The sequence below is a fragment of the Mauremys mutica genome, chromosome 4, assembly GCF_020497125.1.
Source record: "Mauremys mutica isolate MM-2020 ecotype Southern chromosome 4, ASM2049712v1, whole genome shotgun sequence".
Taxonomy (NCBI): Eukaryota; Metazoa; Chordata; order Testudines; family Geoemydidae; genus Mauremys; species Mauremys mutica.
The window spans coordinates 115,866,732-115,886,916 of NC_059075.1; the positions used below are offsets into that span (position 1 = coordinate 115,866,732).

At 51.0% G+C, this 20,185-nt stretch overlaps 1 protein-coding gene across 2 annotated transcripts in view; it reads right to left on the minus strand.

Moving 5' to 3' along the window:
* PGGHG (protein-glucosylgalactosylhydroxylysine glucosidase) overlaps positions 1-12,680 on the minus strand; it is a 33,841-nt gene extending 21,161 nt beyond the window's left edge. Inside the window, exons 1-9 of one of the 2 annotated variants that reach the window (XM_045017171.1) lie at positions 12,602-12,680; positions 10,855-11,116; positions 8,604-8,814; positions 7,071-7,506; positions 6,013-6,132; positions 5,744-5,875; positions 3,764-3,875; positions 2,003-2,075; positions 1,557-1,693 (exon numbers count right to left, since the gene is read on the minus strand). In XM_045017171.1, coding sequence (XP_044873106.1) covers positions 1,557-1,693; positions 2,003-2,075; positions 3,764-3,875; positions 5,744-5,875; positions 6,013-6,132; positions 7,071-7,506; positions 8,604-8,814; positions 10,855-11,107 — 1,474 coding nt within the window. In that variant the 5' untranslated portion in view covers positions 11,108-11,116; positions 12,602-12,680. Of the gene's footprint in view, positions 1-1,556; positions 1,694-2,002; positions 2,076-3,763; positions 3,876-5,743; positions 5,876-6,012; positions 6,133-7,070; positions 7,507-8,603; positions 8,815-10,854; positions 11,117-11,816; positions 11,938-12,601 lie in introns of those variants that run through there. The other variant, XM_045017172.1, reaches the window with a different exon arrangement.
* Between the last annotated feature and the right edge of the window lie 7,505 nt (positions 12,681-20,185).

Consider the following 20,185-nt stretch of genomic DNA (forward strand, 5'->3'; position numbering starts at 1 on the left):
CAGTTTTAACATGGTGTTAACCAGAAGGCATCTTCTCAAAACAAGGCACAATGGAGTGACTCACAAATATGCAGGTGCACACACACAACCCCAGATTTATGACCAAGCAGGCACTCTTGTGGCAAAGCAGATTTTAACCGAGTTAATGTTTCAGTATGCAATTATTTGTTTTGCATGCACAGAACCAGGGAGCTGCAGGCATTACTGTGGAGCTCAGCCTTGCAAATGTAGCTTCAGTGTCTAAACAAACATCCAAACAGTAACCATGCCACTTGCAACCCGGGAAAGGGCAAATTCCCCAGGCGCTATGGACCTATCCCTTGCAAAGAAAATCTTGACATAGGCCAACTTCTTTACTAATAACTAGGTGCGGCAAAAGTTAATTTTTATTTTTTATAGTTTTGATAGATTATATTGATCATTTTTAAACATGGTATTACATTTTTATTCAGTTAAATGATCACTGATGTAGGAAATTATGGGGGGAGTCAGACAATTATTTAATGACAGTAGACGTTGAGATTCAAAGAGTTAAAGCATTATAATTATTAAAACAAAAACTGTCAACATCACATATTAAAATATACAAAGGAAATTGCCATAAATCAAATTCTAAGACATTCCCAAGCAGCATTTTTCTTATTTTGCCAATTAGTAAAATTAATTATCACTGGAAATATTTTTTCACCACTTTGTGTATGGACAGTGAAATTGACATTTACCAATAAAAACTGAATCCTTCCAAGCCTAATAATAACTCAGAGATGACAAACATCCCACCCAGTACAGAGAACAGTTCAGTAGCCACACCTTCTACAATAAGAACCTGGGTTAGGTGACCCACCAGCACGCACACTGCATCAGCATCGACCCTTCATAGACTCATAGACTCATAGACTTTAAGGTCAGAAGGGACCATTATGATCATCTAGTCTGACCTCCTGCACAATGCAGGCCACAGAATCTCACCCACCCACTCCTGTAACAAACCCCTAACCTATGTCTGAGTTATTGAAGTCCTCAAATCGTGGTTTGAAGACCTCAAGCTGCAGAGAATCCTCCAGCAAGTGACCCGTGCCCCATGCTGCAGAGGAAGGCGAAAAACCTCCAGGGCCTCTGCCAATCTGCCCTGGAGGAAAATTCCTTCCCGACCCCAAATATGGCGATCAGTTAAACCCTGAGCATGTGGGCAAGACTCACCAACCAGCACCCAGGAAAGAATTCTCTGTAGTAACTCAGATCCCATCCCATCACAGACCACTGGGCATACTTACCTGCTGATAATCAAAGATCAGTTGCCAAATTAATTGCCAAAATTAGGCTATCCCATCATAACATCCCCTCCATAAACTTATCAAGCTTAGTCTTAAAGCCAGATATGTCTTTTGCCCCCACTACTCCCCTTGGAAGGCTGTTCTTCAATAGGCCAGCAACACAGTGCTTGCCCTAAGCCCTACATAGTTAGGATCCGAGGTTACTATTGTGCTGTAAAGTATCCTCAAAGGACAAATGGAGGCTGAGATGCAGCCCCTCCCCTTCCTGTTCCTCTGACTCACCTGGGTTATACCCATCGTACTCTGGATGGTAGTTCCTGGCTCCATCAAATGGCACTTTGACTTTCTTGGCAACCTCCTGCCATTCCTCTGGGACAGGGATCTGGAAATCACGGGCCACGTCGGCTGCAAAGTTCAAGCTGTGGGGTGGGGGTGGGAGCGGGGTGAGGAGAGACTGTTTATATGGTGTCTGCAACGCTTTAAAGAGCAAAATATAAGAAGATTGGAAGCAAAGGCGCTAACCCAGCCAGTCGCAAGGGAAATAGCAAGGGAAATAGCAAGACTGAAAGACCATGTATGGCCCAAAGCATGAGCTTCGGAGTGCCGCTGCGCTGCTGCCTCCTGGAGCCTGGGCTTTCTTCTGAAACCCACCAGCTTGCTAAGCAGCAGGGAAGACTGATCAGAGTCTGGAAGAATGGTTCAGTGTTTCTAGAAATCATGCACGTTACCTCCTCTGGGCCACGGCATTGGTGTAAACAGAGTTATCGACACTGTAGTGATACTCATCTGGGGGCATGACACCTGGAGGAAGAGGGAGAAGACATCACACCAGGGCACTGCCTATCTTTCTTTTGTTTTAAATCCCTTGCTCCGGGGATTGGTGAGAGGCTATGGAACCTTTCACCTTGAGCTCGCTGGTTTGCATTGTAGCTAAGTGTTAGTGGGTGGCCTTTGGGAAGCAAGCAGGGATCTCACTGCAGCTCCGACTGGAGAAGTATACATCACTGGCACCCATGTTGGCAGCCTTACTAGAGAGGTTACAGACTCTGGATTACCTTCTGAGCTGTAGTGGTGTTTCCGTAGCCTCAGGGCTGAGGGCCATTGGCAGGGTGATGTGGATGGAGCGGCATGCGAGGTACCTGTTCTATGAATTAATAGCTAGAGCTCCTAACTCCACAGCGGTTAATCAGGTACCTTCCACTAGCACTGTGTTCAATCATTTCCTATATGGGAGTGGAGAAGATTATCCCTGGGGACAGAGAGGCATTAATTTCCCAGTAAGGGGGGGATCCCTTAGATTAACAATAACCTTTTCTTTAAAACACTGGTCACACTGAATGAGATCTCAGGAAGAAAGAGCCAGTTATAGGTAGTACAAGGATTTTCCAATATTCTGCAACCACAGCTCTGCTGATGCACATCCATCCTGACGCACAACAGCCCCCCTTATTCCAGTCCCAGGCCCCACACAGCTCTACCCAGGCACCCCAGTCCTGATCTGCCGCACCTCCTGCTTTCTTACCCTTCCTTTTCCTGAGAGAGACAAGGTGCGGGAGGGAATGTCTTATTGGGCCGTCCTCTGCTGAGGAGAGAAACAAGGTTTTGAGCCACACTGAGCTCTTCTTCGGGTCTTTCTAATCCGGTGAGCCCAGACAAATGGCCCAACTCCCAGCACAGAGCGAAGGGGCAGCTGTGACGCACCTTTTCCCCTCTGGCCTGCTGTCCCTCACTCAGCAAGGGGAAAGGGGAAGCCATGGCAGGCGTAATATGCTTTGTCCATCTCATTGCCCCTGGAGCTGGCAGGAAAGGAGAAGGCTCCGTATCTCTTCTGGCTCCTAGGAAGAGGTGATGCTATGCTAGACTTCCACCTCCCCCAGGCATGCCAATGTACGTGTTGGGTAGGTGATGCTGACTAATTCGCCTGTGGGCTGTAGGATGAGACAAAAACACCTTTTCACACGCAACTCACTGCAGTATTTGAACGCAGGTCTGCAGAGGCTAAAGGCCTGTGTGCTAGCCCACTGGACTGGGCCACCATCTTCTCCTTGCTCCTATTTCTACTCCAATGAGGACCACATTCTCCATTTCCCGCGTAACACAAAGCACATCCTTATCAGAACTGAAATGAGATCTGATTCTGATGCAGCGACAGTGGCAAATACGGGGAGCTCCACACCTTTGGCCATCCTGTCTGGAAGGGTGCAACACAGGGCCCAAGGGAGTGGGAGACTGGGTGAGCCTGGAAGGAGCAAGGGAGCTTCTCCAACTACTCTCTGAGGACCAGTAAAGCTATGCTGGGTCTGAGTGGGAGGTGGGTGTTAAGCTCGTGGTAGGCTGCTCAGGAATGCAGGGGACCTGAGAGCCAGTGCATCCTATGCAGAGAACAGCTGTTACCATATGCCAGAGTGAGGCAGGCCAAGCTGGAGAAGCTGTGGGCTTTCACCTGCCAAGTCCTCTCCCAGAAACCAGCTCCCAGGCAGAGGAATTACCTTTGATATGGTAGCACTGCTCCTCCTGACTCCACACCACCCTGCTGCACCAGTACTGAGCCACCATACCGACCACGTCCCAGGCTCCTTCCTCCCTGAACAGCTTCTGGTCCTGGAGGGAGCCAAACCCAGAGAGAGAGCGATGGGGAGCCACGAAGAACAGAGACACTTGTACCCAAACCCAGAGGGAGCCACGAGGAAGAGAGACAGCGGTACCCAGACCCGGGGAGATGGGAAGAAGATGGGCATTGACCCAAGAGCCCATTGGCTGAAATCACAGCAGCTGCTTCCCTTGCCTTGCCTTTTTCCAGCATCAGCACAAGCACATTCCCTTTGTCCAATTCATCACATGACTGATACTGCACTGCTCTTTGGGGGTGCTATTCCCTTTGGAGTTTGTTTACAGGCTTGGATATCCCTGAAGTTTCAGCAGTAGAGTGCAATATACCCTCCACCCTAGACACTACCTCCACAGTAAAGAAATAAGACCAAATTCAGCACTAGCGTAAGTGGATGCAATTCCATGGATTTCAGCAGGAGTTGCATCAGGCTGAATTTGGCCCATTGACTCATTTGAAGTGTGTGTAATCTCCTTAGTGAGGAAATCTCATACCACCCTCTCTAAGCAATTCCACACAATGGAAGGGAGCACCATCCTCTCCCTGTGCTTGATGGGTAGAGGAGACTTCATCCTCTAGGAGAAAATGAACCTCTGTCCTGTTCTGCACACATTGTGTAACAGGCTTTTCCCAGAGGAACTGGGGGGAAATTCAGTTTCCTGAGCAGGCAAGCAAACAGCTCTGTGGACTGGACTTTGTACCTGCCAGTAATTTTCAGGCCTAAGAGACATTTTGGGTATGTCTACACTGCAGTGTAAACCCAGGGTTAGTGCAACTCAGGTTAGCAGACCCTGGGTTTGTTAACCTAGGGGTTTGAGCATCTACACTCATTTGTAACACCAGGGTAGAAATTGTTGAACCCTGGGTCCCAACCTGGGGCTCCAGCGTCTACACTGCTTTATGTGGCCTCAAATCCAATCACCCATATGCCAAACATGCTAGTGCCCTCCCATAGTGTGGTTGCTCTAGCCCTTTATTTGTGGTGCTGTTTGGGAAAACTTGACTGATTATCCAGAACAAAAAAAAGTCATCCCATGGGATTGTGGTATACCTTTGGCGGTATTGCAGAGCATAAGTCTAACAGGTCTGTGTCTACACTGCAAATTAATAGGGCTTGAACCCTGGGTCCTAGCTTGGTTCAGGCTTGGACCCTGCACACCAATGGGGTCCTGGGACACTGGGTCTGAGCCCTGGATTAGCACAATTTGTGTGTAGATGGAAGGGTTAGGCTTGAGCCTAAATTCTAACCCTGGGCTTACAATGAGGGGTTGACATACCCTTAAAAGGCTTCATGTCAGCCCCACCCACTTTTGAGAAGACAGGTTTCTAACTGGATGACAGAGAAGACTGACAGCTGCAAAAATCAATGGGGGGTATTTAATGCTTCTCTTTAGTTGAGGTTCTTTAGCTCCTACTCAGAGAGCATTTAGACTCAGAGCAAGGGAGACATGAGAAAGATAAATGTAATACTCAGGGCACGAGGAGAGCAGCAGGGCTGTTAGGGGATCCAGGGGACTCTGGTGACTGGTTGTACCAGCAGTAGTTAGGGGCAGGGGTAAAGAGAGGCTAGTCCAGGGTTGAAAAGCAAGATGCTGAAGAGTGAAATAAGGAACAATACCTGAGGAGCAGGCGTTGAAGAAGGGCCACTGTAGATTGTGGAGAGCCTAGTCAGGGAGCGTTACTGGCTGTTGTGAATGGGAGAAAGCACAGCAGAGACAATCTGCTCTGGGAAGGGAGGAGCAAAGTGACCAAGGACTCCATCCAAGGAATTGCCCAGTAGACTGGTAGATTTGGCCACTGAGCCTGCCCTGTTTCTGGCACCATCCTCATACCTGCACCACACCGCGCATGTCTCAGTTACCTGTGTGGCGTGATAATACTGCTCAAATGCCAGCAAAACATCCCCATTGATGTGAACTTCTTGAGTTCCATAAATCTCTTCAGGGCAGACTTCCTGGCCCGTGGCTGCGCTCTCCCAAGGGAACTTAGCACCCTGCCGGAAAAAATATCCCCCGGAGAGGCTGAGCATGACCCTCTGACCGGAACAGATCAGGGCAAGCTAAGTATCAAGAGGATTATTTCCTTTGGTGGCTGTTGTCTCTGTTCGTTTTCTGACAAGTCTGTTCCTACCTTGTATCCCTGCTCCCGGGCGTTCTTCAGGGCTCCGCCTAGTGCTCGAATACGGTACTTCAGGATGGCTCGGGCTGCTTCAGGGTAAAATAACAGGATGTTTGGGTATACCCACGTGTCCTGGAAACAGAAAATGAGTCTGTATAAGGTCAGACACTTAGTGAAACTAGGGGAGGTTAGGACAATGAGTATGCCAGGACCCAGAGAGAACACCAGGCCCAGGGCTAGCCCCCCTAGCCTCTGAATACTGTGGGATCTGTACTCCTGGAGCCGCTGAGGCCCTGCCAACACAACCACTGTTAACTGTGCATGTAACTGGCTAGTTACACTGTCATCTTAGCTCATTAAAAGTAACATGGTTGAGTTGTGCCCACACAGGAGCATTTCTGCCCTCACATCCATGCTGGTGTCACCATACCTGCGACGCTCCCAAGCCCTGTTTGTGTCAGAGTATTCTGGGGGAATCCAAGCAGTTCTCCCATAGTGCCCCAGTGTGGGGCAGAGAGCCTGGAGGATGTTCCTACGCAGCAGCAGCACGTGGGGTTGTTCCACCCCACAGATTGCTAGGAAGAAGGGCCATCCAAACCAGTGCCAGAGACCTGGTGTAACTGCTGCCCACACTACAAAATAGTCCGTGCAGTGAGCCAGTTATAGGAAGAAAACCGTGTACTGATCTAAGCCTCCGGCGGAGGGGGGGGAAGGGGGGCGGGGGGGCGGGGGGGGGGAACACTCTAGTGTGGTGACCATGGTCAGCTCAAACATACTTAGAGGCAACCCTGCCAAGAATGGGTTATGAATCTGGCTATAGGGACAGGGTATGGGTTCAGCAGGTTCTACATCCCACCACACTCCTGCCATTAGTTGTCTTCCCAGCCTCTGAGTGCTGTAGGATACACACCCCAGGGCACAGTGACCAAGATTTGCCCTATCAGCCTCCCAAGACGTAGACTGTTGCCACGCCTCCCATCCAGTGCCGTGTTTCCCACTCCCAGGCTGGAGTGCTGTAGCATGTCTGATCCCCAGAATGGAATTATGGGCTGCAATCCTCTGTAGCCCACCTGGTCCCAGAAGACGTGCCCCCAATAGTCTTCTCCCTGCGTGCCATTGGATAACCCGCCGGGGCTGATTCCATGGAACAGGAAGTCAGGAGAATCCAGGGGAGGAATTGCACTCAGCAGGTAATAGAGACAACCATACAGGGCCTGCCTCAAAGGGAGAGGCCCGTCTATATCGACCCGGCATCCTTTCCAGAGTGCTGCCCAGGCCTGGGTGTGAGAGGAGTATAAGGAGCCAGCAGCAATCAGGGACGTTCCTTCGCTAAAGCACCTCTTCACTTCCTCTTCACTCTCTGCCACGGCGGTCAGGAACTCCCAGGTTCTCTCGTGCTCCTCCCCTGGCAGGGTCACAGCCTGCGGCACCGGAGTCCAGATCATGTGCACCGTGGGCTGGGGAGCCCCATCCACCTCGGGGATCAAAGTTTTCCCATAGATATATCTGCAAGGTACAGCAAATAGCATGGGAAATTGCAGCTTCACCTCAGCAGCCAGAGAGGGGTCACAAAGTGAATGACTCAAGGGGCCAGATCCTCCGCTGGTATAAATCAGTGTAGTTCCGTTTACTCCAAAATAGTTACGTCAATTCATAGTAGCTGAGGATCAGGCCCATACTGTTGTGTGGAATGGGCCTTCCTTCCTCCCCCAGCCCATTTAGCTAAGAGGGACTCTCACCACCAGAGAGAGCTTCCGAGTCTGAAATGTATCAGGATCTCATTCCACCGTTATTAGCAAGAGCTGTGGAGCACAGTGTAGGGGTGGTGAGACGAGAGACCAGTAGACATGGAGGGGAAATAGATAGATGACCCAGAGTAGAGGAGAGTCCAGGGTTCCCATTTACACCCCCTCTTTCCTCCCCTGGATTGTCTCGTTGGCCCAGATCCTCTAAGGTATTTAGGATTCCAACTTTCATTCATTTCAAGTCTAAATACCTTGTGCTCTCTTCCCCCTTCAGATTGTCTTCCTCTTCAAACCCCTGGTGGGAAAATATAGCAAAATGCCCATGGCAAGATGCCCCTCCTCTGGGCAGCACCTGCCTGCAATGGGACACTGAACAGCTTGAAGTTTGCCTCCTGGCTGGCACCACCTGATGGGGTGGGGGTGGGGCTGTCTCCGTCAATTAAATTAACACCCTCCTGCTCCTGAACATTGAGTAAACATCAAACAGGAAATTGAAGAAATCCTGACTTAGGTTGAGCTGGACTCTAAAACGCTCAGCTTTCCAGACTCTCCCTTCTCCCTCCATTCTAGTCAGTGGCTGTTGTGGCTGATACGTCTGTAGCTGTGACACGTGGCATCTGTTGCCGTGGCACCACTAAAAGTACCAAGGGCCTGAGGCAGCTCCCAGGAGCCTGACTCTCAGGCCCAGCCCCTCTGGAGCATGGGTAAAGTTGCTCAGAGTCATTCTGGCCTCTCAGAACCCCAGCCATTGTCTTAGCTCTGTTTTTATCACCCATTTGAAAGGTGGAAAGAGGGCGAGTCCTTTTGTTCCTCAGGCCACATCCCTGCTGGGTACCACCCTACCATGACCACACTCACTGAGCTCCCTGGAAGTCCTGCCCCTTGTGCAAGTCCAGGTCTCGGCTCTGTGGTGTGAACTGCATCTGGAGCTGCACGGTCACTGGTGGGCCTTTGGTAGTCGATCGCTTGATGGTGATGCTGAAGGCCAGCAGGTGTACGAGGGAGTGGTGGGCATAGATCCTGTGGGTAGCAGTGTAACCTGGCAACTGAACTAAGTGGCTGAAAGTTCCTGCGGACACAAACAGAGTTATCATTTGGAGCTTCCGCTCTCAGATATTCCTGCCTGTTCTCTAAATCTAGGGCCTGATCCTGCTATCGGATCTGGTTGGGTGCAGATCTGTGCCTGTATGGAGCCCTGTTTGGAGCAGGGAGAAAGGACAGTTGGAGGTACCATTGTAACAGGTACATAAAGTGCACATGGGCCCAGAGTCTCAAAGGTATTTAGGCACCTAACGTCTATTGATTTCAATGGGAGTTAGACAGCTGAATACCATTGAGAATCTGGGCCATAGAACCTACAGGAAATATGATCCTCCCCAGTTAGTTTAAACCCAGCAGTGATTTATTATAAAAGCAAGAAATGAGCCAGGACTAACCCTCAAAACTGAACTCTGGATCCAAATCTCACAAGCCTGATTCTCCACTCGCTCCTACCAGCTTTATGTTGTAACTGAGAGCAGAATCAGCCCAGTGTCTCCAAAACAGAGCTACCTAAGTACTCAAAACACTGGATCTTAACTCTCCCAAACTTCGGATTTCAAGATCTGGACCAAATTCAAAAACTTTCTCAAGTGCCAGTTTTTTAGAGTGTGATAGAGTAAGCGAGGTTAGATCCAAACTGTGAAGAGGGAGCCTAAACTGGATCAATTTCTGATGTTGTGATCCGGAATCTTTTTTCTGGCCGCTCCACTGTCTCTGCTAGTACTGGAACCATTTTATCCAAAAATGTTTAAACATGGTAATATAGTTTACCAGGACAGAGCAGCCATGGAAGGAATTATGTTATAAATTGGCTTGTCAGAATTCAATTTTTTTAGAAATAATTTCAACTAGTAATATCAATGTTTATTTTTAAGCACTTTTAAAAGCTATTTAAATGGAAGGGTTAGATAATTATTTAATGACAGGAGACATTGAGATTCAAAAAGCTAAAGCGTTATAGCATCACATGTCAAAATATACAAAGTAAATAGCCTTAACTCAAACTCATAAATTCTCAAGAAGCATTTTTCCTACTTTTCCTATTTGTAAATTTCAATGATTATCAATGGAAATATTTTTTCATCAGTTTGTCTGTGAAATCAACATTTATTAATAAAAATTGAATCCTTCCAAGACCAGTTATAAACTGTTTTACCGAATGTCATGGTTAAACATCATTTGCTAGCATGTTTCCAGCAGGTGCATAGACATGGCATAAACACTAGTGTCTTATTCTCAGCTAAAGGGAAATTGACCAACCTTAAAAGTGTAATGCGAAGGTGGAAAAAGTCAGCGTCCAGTATAATCAAGCCTTACAGCTTTCTATGTATGTGTTTATTTTTAAAGACATTTAGCCACTATTCTGTGAAATTTGCCCCTAAAATGTACATGTGAGTGCTCCTTGCTGGCTCTGCAGAAGCCATTCACTGTTCCCAGACTGTGGGGTAGTGAAAACTGTGTTTAAAGTGTAAGCTATCACTTTAAATTTCTGAGGGGTTTCCTGGTCCTGCTTGCAGGCTAGTGGGCTCTGTAGGGAAACATGCCATCATCAGACTCAGTTCTGCAGACAGACAGCCTAGAGTAAGGTGGGATGAGTTGTGCCTCTCTTTTTTAGGGAGCAGCCTGCTTTGTCTCTCTCTGTTTTGGGTTTTTTACATATGATTGTTTTGAATTCTAAGAAATAAAGTAGTTACATTGCAACCTTTCCAACAAGAGTATTTTATCCTTTTTATCTGTCTTCACTGTGTATATGCCATGAACATAGCACAGATTTATGCATGCTTTTGACCGATCACTGTCCATGATGCCATGCACACAGCAAGAAAGAAACACAAAACCCTTCTCCTTTATGGCTCTGTTAGAAACATGGGGCCAAGAATGGAGGAGAGAGAATGTGTTGATCCGATCACATAGAAAATGAAAACATTGGTAGGGGGATTTAGAGATTTAACTTCTAGGCTTCTAAGAGGGAGTCACTGACAATGAGGAGAAAAGAAAATCAGGCAAACAAAACATTAAAGCACAAGAACGTAGTTGCTACTTGGGAGCTGAGGCTCTGCCTGTTTACCTGTCCTGGTGTTCAAGGTGAAGGTCTCTGTCAGTCCATTCTCACCAAGCACGTTGATTCTGACATTGACAGGGCTGGGGACATCGGCACGGTGAGTGTCGCCCACTGCCCCATTATACACCCCGTTTACATGGAAGATGTCCCTATAAACTCGGGTGCCCAGGTAGGCATTGGTCACTGTCGCAAGGAGGCGGGGATCTGAGGGCAGAGTGCTGGAGGTGAACACAGCAGGATCTGTCCCACCATCTGCCATTGCTACTTCCTGTAAACAGGGAACAAACAGAATCAGAGATGAGGATTAAATAAAACAACACCATACAGTGAATTTTTCTCAAAGACAACCCTGCACCCCCACAATCTTATTGCAACATTATCATGGTGCCTGGCTGAGACTGCAGAATGCATTCAGGATGCTAGATGGAGTTGGTCCTGCATTGCTTGTGGGATGAGGAAATACCCCATTTGTTTGGTGGCAGATCAATGAAGGGGTATTAAGAAGTTGCCATGATTTGTAGTTGGTGGCAGGGCATTTCTGAGTGAGAATGGTGTGTGGAGCCTGGTTATTTTCAATTTCTCAGGCCTCCATGACTTCTAGACTGGAATAGCCATATTGCAAGTCAGGGTTAAGGTGCATTGGTAGAATTGTGGTGAATCTACCACTGGAACAGCAGCTGCTGTTGCAGGTTAGGACTCAGGTGAACTGGTGGGCCTGTGTGGGGCCCAGAACTGGAAGCAGAGTGCTGCAGGGGCAATCTGCATTCTCTCCCTGGAAAGTAAAGACTGGCCCAAGGATGAGGAGGAACCAGGAGGGAGCCTGCACTCATTGCATCTTAAAAACAATTCAAAAACTCCACCTGACAAGGAAAACTACTAGCTGCAGCTCACGTGACAATCCTCTCACCTGGCGATGGAAATCATGCCCATGCCCGGTTCTGTAATGCACCCCAGGCAGTCATTCTTACCTGTGGAAAGTGGGCGCAAAATACTACCAAGTCACGCTCTAGCTCAAACAGGAATTAATTTGGGGGAATTCCTGTGTCATACAGGAGGTCAGACTAGATGATCACAATGACCCCTTCTGGCCTTGGAATCTATGAATCAACGAACAGAAGAATTTTAGACCCACTTTGAACTAAGTAAATGGTTACAAGGCGCCAGTCGAGAATCAGGCACAACATTCTATTTCAAATGAAAATGCTTCTGTCAGAATGTTGTAGGAAAATTCAAGTGGCTGATTTCTTCTCCCTCCCTGCCTGCATCTTACTGCAATGGATGTCTCCCTTCTCTTCTAGTCACTGTGCCTGTTTGTTTTGGGAGAGAGACACAATCCCATGGGAGACTTTGAACTTAGGGATCTGGTCCAACTCCCTTTGAAGTTCACAGCGGAGTAAGATCAAGGCAAGCCTGGGTAGTTTTTTTCTCTGTAAGGGCTAGGCGTGCAAGAACTTGGCAGGCCAGGCCAGGATTCATAAGTTGCTGCCTGTTTGGGACCTTGAGTAATGAGAATGCAGCCGGGCGGCATCTCCCCTGCTATTAATCTCTCTCTCCCAGTGCCAGGCTGGCAGTACTGGAAATCCCTCCCTCTGCTCATGGCTGGCAGCTCTCCTGTCAAACTCTCCTAGCAGTTTCCCGCCTGTAAATGCCTCTCTCTGTGCTCGTGCCTGGCGGCCCCCAGGAATCAGCCAGGCAGAAAACATGACCCACAAGGTTTCGGGGAGAAGTTGAAAAGTTAAATATTGTATCTTGCCTTCTCCTTCAGGGCTCGGATGGACTCTGGCAGCTTGAGGCTGCTGCTGCAGCTGCAGGATCTCCTGTAGGAGGGGCGAGGGAGGGTAGAAGGAAGTCACTGAGCGGAGAGGAGAGGAGAGGAAGGAAATAACTTTTTTTGAAAGAAAAACAGTGAGACAGGTACTGCTATAGGGGGATCGCCTGACACACTCCTCTCCGGGCTTAATGCAAACAAGGGGCGTGAAGTGCTGAGGTCTTATCCATAAGGACTGACTGGCTGTCTAGAGATCAGATTGCTGCAGGGGCTGTCCCAGACTCAAGCTCAGTGCAGGACAAGCAGAGGGAGGGAAGTCCCTAGCCGAGTAGTTTTCAGCTGCAGATTGCACAAGAGATTCCATGAGAATTGGGATTATTACCAAGCATGATCTTTGTCTAGGGACTGGTTGTTTGTCCCTCCCCGCTCTCCCCCTACAATCCCATGGGAGGTGAGGGGTAGAAAGGGGAGAAGGTGGAAATATATCACTTTTAATGGTGAATGAAGGCAAGTGACAGGGAATGGGTTCAAAATGCTGTCCCAGTTTGCCATATAAAGGAGGGGAGAGCATGTCTACACTGCGGCCACTACAGTGACACAGTTACAGTACTGCAACTGTGCTGCCATAGCATAAATGCTTCTGACACCGACCAAATGGGTTTTTCCATTGATGTAGGGAACCCACCTCTCCCGGGGTAGTTGGCAGGTCAATGGAAGAATCGTTCAGTTGTGCTAGCTGCAGCTACACTGGGAAAGGGGGCGGGGGGAGTTAGGTCAACCTAACTGCAGTGCTCACGGAGCAACTTTTTTCAGTCTTTAGTGCCGTAGCTAGGTCAACCAAAGTTTGAGGTGTAGCCCAGCCTAAGGGTGTGTTTACACAGCATTTTGGAGCAAGTCTCCCAGTCCAGATCAACAGACAGGCTAGCAGGGCTCCCACTCACGCTCTAGAAATAGCTGTATAGACACAGCTCTGAAGCTGCAGGTCAAGCTCCAAAGCGTGGTGGGTGGGGGTGGAAAGGGGCTGATCTGCTGCAAAATATCCCAGGCCTTGTGAGCCGTCTGAGGCCCAGCGGGCTGAGAATACAGGCTGGCAGCATATTTTGATGATTTTACTTAGTAAAGAGCCAGATTAAAGCAATCCGGAGCCACAGGCCCACCACAACACAGGCCTCCTGGGTCCACTCCTGAGCTGTGGCCCCCTTCCTCATTTGGAGTAGCAGTGGCAGAGAGGCCCATTTCCTCTCCTAAAGAGGAACAGGCCATGGCATGGGCCCCCCATCTCTCTCCAGGAACAGCGAGGTCCTTCCCCCTTTCCCGGGGATACAGGGGTGTGCTTGGGTGGGGGGAGTAGGCCCACTGTACTCTTTTCCTGCTGCCACACACAGTGTCCTCTCCTGGGGCGGTGCCCCCCATATAGCCCCGTTGCCATGGAGAGGTGCTAGAGGTGCTGTTTACCCTCTCACACCTCACAGCCTCCCCGGGTGAGTTTCCAGCCCCGAGAAGGGTTTGGAGAGCAAATCCCAGGTCTCCTGACCTCCTGCCGGCAGCGCCTGGCAGGCTGCCACCCCCTCCCCCGCCCGTGATGGCTGTCTCCTCCCCAGTGTGAGCACAGAATCCGTGAGGGCAGAGAGCCAGGCTGGCTGCTCTAAAGCAGGAGCCCACCAGGGACAAAGCCTCAAGGCAGCAGGGTGCAGAGGAGCTGGGACATGTGGTTGAGCGGAGCTGGGACACGGGGTTGAGGGGAGCTGGGGCACGGGGTTGAGGGGCTGAAGCTGACGGGAACTGGTCTGGGGAAGTTCAGGGGAGTTGGGGCAGGAGTTCAGGGGGCTGAAGGGGAGCTGGTCCAGGGCAATTCAGGGGAGCTGGGGTGAGGGTTCATGGAGCTGAGGAAGGAGATGGGGTGAGGGAAGTTGGCTAGGGCAATGCAGGGGAGCTGGGGCACAGGAGTTCAGGGGGCTGGAGCTGAGGGGGGCTGGTGTAGGGCAGGTCGGGGGAGCTGAGGCACAGGGGCTCAGGGGCTGAAGGGGAGCTGGTCTAGGACTACTAAGGGGATCTGGGATGAGGATTCATGGGGTTGAGAATGGGTTGAAGGAGTGAGGGAAGCTGGTCCAGGTCAATTCAGGAGAACTGGAGTGCAGGGTTGGGCCGGGGGGAGAGGGGGCAGAAAAGCATTTATATTTCTATATCCGAGCTGCCCCATCCTCTCACAGCAGGTCTTTGCTTTGAACTGGTGTTATCACCTTGTGTATTGCACCAAGTGACCTCAGGTGTGTCAACAGCTTCTTGTAATTCTCAGGTATTAAGCTGTTATTACAGGAAATACTGTAAGCAACTAAGTCTCATGATCTGTTTTGTATTAGCACCAGTGACATCACTGTGCGATTTACTGTTTGTTTTTATTGTACTCAAATTCTTGGAAAAGAACTTGAGCCAAATTCAGCCTTGGTGTAATTTCCTTGAAGTCCGTGTCTAAGACAGGCTAGCAAGGCAGCTGGAAAGGTGATACTGGATAGCTTGGGACAGGGTGGTTAACCTGAGAGTTTTCTCTTTTCCCCATCTGTATCTGTAAAGGCTGGAAATACATGAGATGTGGGGAAGACATTTGTATAGCACCATAAACTTACCTTGCACTTCAAACATAGAAAGAACCATGGTCCCTTGCCGTGGGAGCTTAAAGTCTATGCTTGATTCTGCAAACTCTTATGCATGAGAGTTACTGTACTCATGTGAGTAACTTTACTCACATGCATAAGTGTTAGCAGGCTCTGGGCCTAAGTCAGATTAGACAAACACAAAGCAAAGCCCAGGATGACAGGTGAGGGGAGGAAATAAGGGCATTCCTGAGGAGATGTGGTATGACTGCAGGAGTGGGCGATCCAGGCACAGGGACAGTGTGACAGAAGAAATGGAACTGAAAGCAGGTAAAATAAATGAAGGGGAAAAGCAATGACCAGGGTGAGTAATAAGGATAGAAACAAAGGGTTCATTTGGATCCCTTTCTGCTCTCGCTGAAGGAAGGGGTGTCACTGAAGCCCTGGAGTCTAGTAAACCAATTGGCATTTTATTAAAGAATTAAAGAAAGCGACCAAATGTCAAATAGAAATTTAAAAATACAGTTCATTACAGAAAAATTACATTATTGGAGCTTGCAGGGTGGACATAGCTGTCATTCTCAGCAGGACACTGAATCAACATATCAGACAGGTATAAAGCTATCTAGGCAATTGCACCAGGTATAAGTAAATGTGACCTGTTTACAGGTACCTGATCGAGATTGTAACAACCTTTAAGAATCAGTTTGACGTTCAGGCATTACAGCCCAAAGATCTTCAGGAACATCAGCAGAAAGTGGATCATTTCAAGAGTGATTTGGAGTGCTAGAAAGTGTGTAAACCTACCTTCACCAGGAATCTTTCACTATAATAGATAAGTGAATGCGCAAATTGTGTGTGTGTGAAGCCTTCCCCATTGCACTCCTGCACAAAAGCTTGACACAGCTGCAGTCCTTGTGCTCACAGGAACACAGACACTCTTTACTGGTACACGTGGGATGCAAGAGCAAGAAGACACTCTGAAGGGAGCACGGAGGAGCCGAGTCCTAGAGGGAAGCTGTAGCTCATGCCCAACGAGTTAAGAAATTCTAACCAATCTTGGCTTAGGAATTGGTGGTATTTGTCAACAAGTTGCTATGTCTGATAGTCACCACACAAAGGCAATTTTAAAGCCCTTTGCTGAGACAATGTTAAAGATGCCAGCCTGAACCAGTGTTGGATGAGCAATTTAGCATGCTGATTAAAATAGCATGATTTCTGGGGTTCTAAATGTATTTTTCGGGGATTTGTGTGCTGGCTCAATCAGGCCAGAGAGCAGGGCAGGAAATGGTTTTCCCATCCTGTGAACATTTTTGAGATTTCAAAAATGAAACTGAGACCTCTGAAAATGTTCACAAACAAGAAGAGACAGACAGCCCACCCCAGAGTAGCCAGTACCTCAGTGGTTGGGACAATCAGCTGGGATATAGGTCACCAAAGTTCAAGTCCTACTCTCAATAATTCAGGTAGATTCAGTCTCTCAGATCTGTGTCCTGATCATTAGGGGTGGGGTTGAGTTTTCTTTCTCTCTGGTTTTGACCAGAAATTCCACGCTGGACTTGATGAAAGTTTAGTTAAAAATGATACGTTCCTGCGAAAAGTGTCTTTTTTGACGAATGAGCATTTTCTGATGAAAAACCTTTTTTGTTGAAAAATTTCCAACCAGCTCTAGTAGAGTGCATTGAAAAGGGCTGTTCTTGAAAGCCTTTTCTACCACCTTTCTCATGATGGATATTAATTTTTCCAGTAAGTCAATGGAACTACTCCAGGAGTAAGGTTCTACTCAGCATGAGTAAGGATGACAAAATTAGGTCCTTAATTCTCTTCCTTCCCGCCCAGGGCTCATAGACTCTGTGACAAAGTTCCTTCTCTACCTTGGTGGGTCCTGCGCTTATTGGCAGATTTTCCTCACCTCAGTGATCTTCCCCACAGTCTGGGTCAACTCCTCCTGTGTCTGATCAGGAGTTGGGAGGTCTGGGGGGAACCCGGGCCCACCCTCTACTCCAGGTTCCAGCCCAGGGCCCTGTGGATTGCAGCTGTCTATAGTACCTCCTGTAACAGCTGCATGACAGCTACAACTCCCTGGGCTACTTCCCCATGGCCTCCTCCAAACACCTTCTTTATCCTCACCACAGGACCTTCCTCCTGGTATCTGATAACGCCTGTACTCCTTAGTCCTCCAGCAGCACACCTTCTCACTCTCAACTCCTGGTGCCTCTTGATCCCAGCTTCTCACACACACTTCCTCTCCTCTGGCTCCCCACACCTGCCTGACTGAAGTGAGCTCCTTTTTAAACCCAGTTGCCCTGATTAGCCTGCCTTGATTGGCTGCAGGTGTTCTAATCAGCCTGTCTGCCTTAATTGGTTCTAGCAGATTCCTGATTACTCTAATGCAGCCCCTGCTCTGGTCACTCAGGGAACAGAAAACTCTTTCTTCAGTGGCCAGAAGACCTCCCTTCTGCTACTCTGCTGTAGGAGCTAGGAGGGAGAGGACTGCTGCTGCTGTTCCTGCTGGGCCCTCGCTGCTGCTGTTGCTCCGGCTGCTCCCCTGGCTGGGCTAGACACCACCACCCACCCCCTTTCTCTGCTGTCTGCTTGCTGGCTGGCTAGTAGATTTCCCCCCCACCACCCAGTTGCTGCTGTTGCTCCACCCACAGCCCCTTGGGGGGGGGGGGGCTGCTGGCCTGCTCCCCAGAGGAGGGGAGTGAGGGACCCCAGCTCCAGGCCTTGTTGCTGAGGAAGCCACCACCACCATCTTCTGAGCGGGGTCCCTCCTGCCTAGCCACCAGACCACCACCTGGAGCTGCTGGAGCTGCTGTGTTAGCTGCTGGGGAGCTGCTGGAGCCCCGAGGAGAAGGAGAGTGCTGCCTGCTGCTGCTGGAGGACCTTGTAGAGACTCTGAAGGCCACCGTGGAGGGGGCACCTAAGGACTGAGTATTTTTCGGACTGTGCTCTTGTGATGGGGGCTTGGACTGTGTCTGTTGGGACACTGGGGGTGTGGCGTGGAGCCTGCCCCCGGTCCATCTGTGTCCCCCTTCGCCCCCACCACCGTCGTTGCCCCCTCCACCACCCCCGCTGGCGTTTTTCCATCTGCCTCCTTCTCCTGCCTCTGGGACTGAGCTGCTCACCTGGCTTGCCACGCCCACCTCCACCATTTGGGCCTGCAGCAGCAGCCAGCTGCATTGACTTTTTGCACAAGTGCCCGTGGGCGCACCCCCCACCCCCACCCCCTTGGCCTGGCCCCCTTTCCTTTGCCACATTTGTCTGCCCCACCCATTTCCTCTGTGGCCCTGACTGTCCTGCCCCAGCCCTGCAGCTAGCCCCATGGTCCCACTGCCCTGTTCCTAGTTTGATTTCCGCCCCCCGGCCCTGTGATCCCCCAGCCCTGATTGGCCCCTCCCCTCGTGCACCCATGCCCCCTCCCATGCGCTTGTGCCCTTCCCCCATTTGAGTTTGCCCTTGTTCACTGCACCCCCCCCCATGCTGTTAGCCCCCCTGATCCCCTGGTGCAACTAGAGGAGCCGGAATTCCCCTCTGGGTCGGTGGCCTGCCACCCTCCCGCCCCTGGGTCCTTGCTTGCTCCCCACGCCCCTTTAGCCTTCCCTTTCTGGCACCCTCCTCCCCTGCCTGCAGCCTAGCGGGGAGGGGTGGTCGCCTCCTTTCCCTCCCCTCCCCTCGCTGTTTGTCCCCCTTCCCGCTCTCGTTATGGCGGGGGACGCGGCGGGGGAGACCCCTCGCGATGCTCCCACCGCCCCTCCTCCCGAAACCCCCGTGTCCAATCCCCAAGCCTCTACCTCGACCGCCGCTGCCGGTTTACCTGCCACTGCCCCCGCTGGGGCACCGGCACCGGCGTGTATCGGGGAGACGTCCGCTGCTGCCACGTCCTTTGCCCCTTCCGATTCGGAGGGAGCCCCCCCAGCCGGTCGGAAAGGTCGGGGTGGGAAGAAGGGTAAGGGCCCAGCTATAAAGACCAGGCCCTCCATGGCGGGGACTACCCCCGCTGCCGTGGTCCCGCTACCGGCCGCGGCATCCCTCCCCGCTGTTCCTTCTACCAGCTCCGCAGGTGTCCCTCCCCCGGCCCCCAGGGCATATGCCCAGGTGGCGGCGGCCCCCCCGCCTGCCGCTACTCCTCCACCTGCCGCTTCCACTACCATCTCTAGCGGCCGGGGCCCCTTTCCTACCTTGACTAGGAAGCACGGCGTCCGTTGCCTCCTGGTGCCCGCCTCGCCCCACGTCGAAACCTATGTGAGGGCGTTGGCGAGGGTAGTGGGGCCCACGGCCATTGTGGCGGCCTCCAAAATGTACGGGAAGGTGGTCTTCTTCCTGGCGTCGGAGGCCGCCGCCCAGGAAGCGGTGGAGACGGGTCTGGCGGTGGGGGGCGTGTTTGTGCCCCTGGAACCCTTGGAAGACCTGGGGGTCCGCTTGGTCCTGACCTCCGTCCCTCCCTTCCTGCCCAATGCCGCCCTGCTGCCCGCCCTTTCTGCCCTGGGGCGCCCTATTTCTGTTATCAGCCCTCTCCCGTTGGGCTGCAGGGACCCCGCCCTCCGTCACGTCCTCTCGTTCCGCCGGCAGGTGCAGCTTCAACTGCCGCCGGCGGCACGTGACGGAGAGGCGCTCGAGGGGTCCTTTGTGGTCCCCTACCAGGGAGCCCGCTACCGGGTGCATTATTCAACGGGGGAGGCCCGGTGCTACCTCTGCCGGGCGATGGGGCACGTCTGGAGGGACTGCCCCTTGGCCCGGCACGGAGGAGCGTCCGGGACCCCCGAGCCCCGGTATGGCGCCGGCCCCGTCACCGCCAGTGCTCCTAGCTGCCCAGCACCTGACGCTGCCCCTCCTCCTTCTCAGTCCACCACTGTGGAAGAGGGTGCGGCGGAGATAACGCCGGGTGTGGGAGAGGGCCCGCCCCAGGGAGACTCCTCCCTCGTTCCTGTTGCCCCTCCGTTGCCTCCCCGAGTCCCTAAGCCGCTGCCCTTGCCCC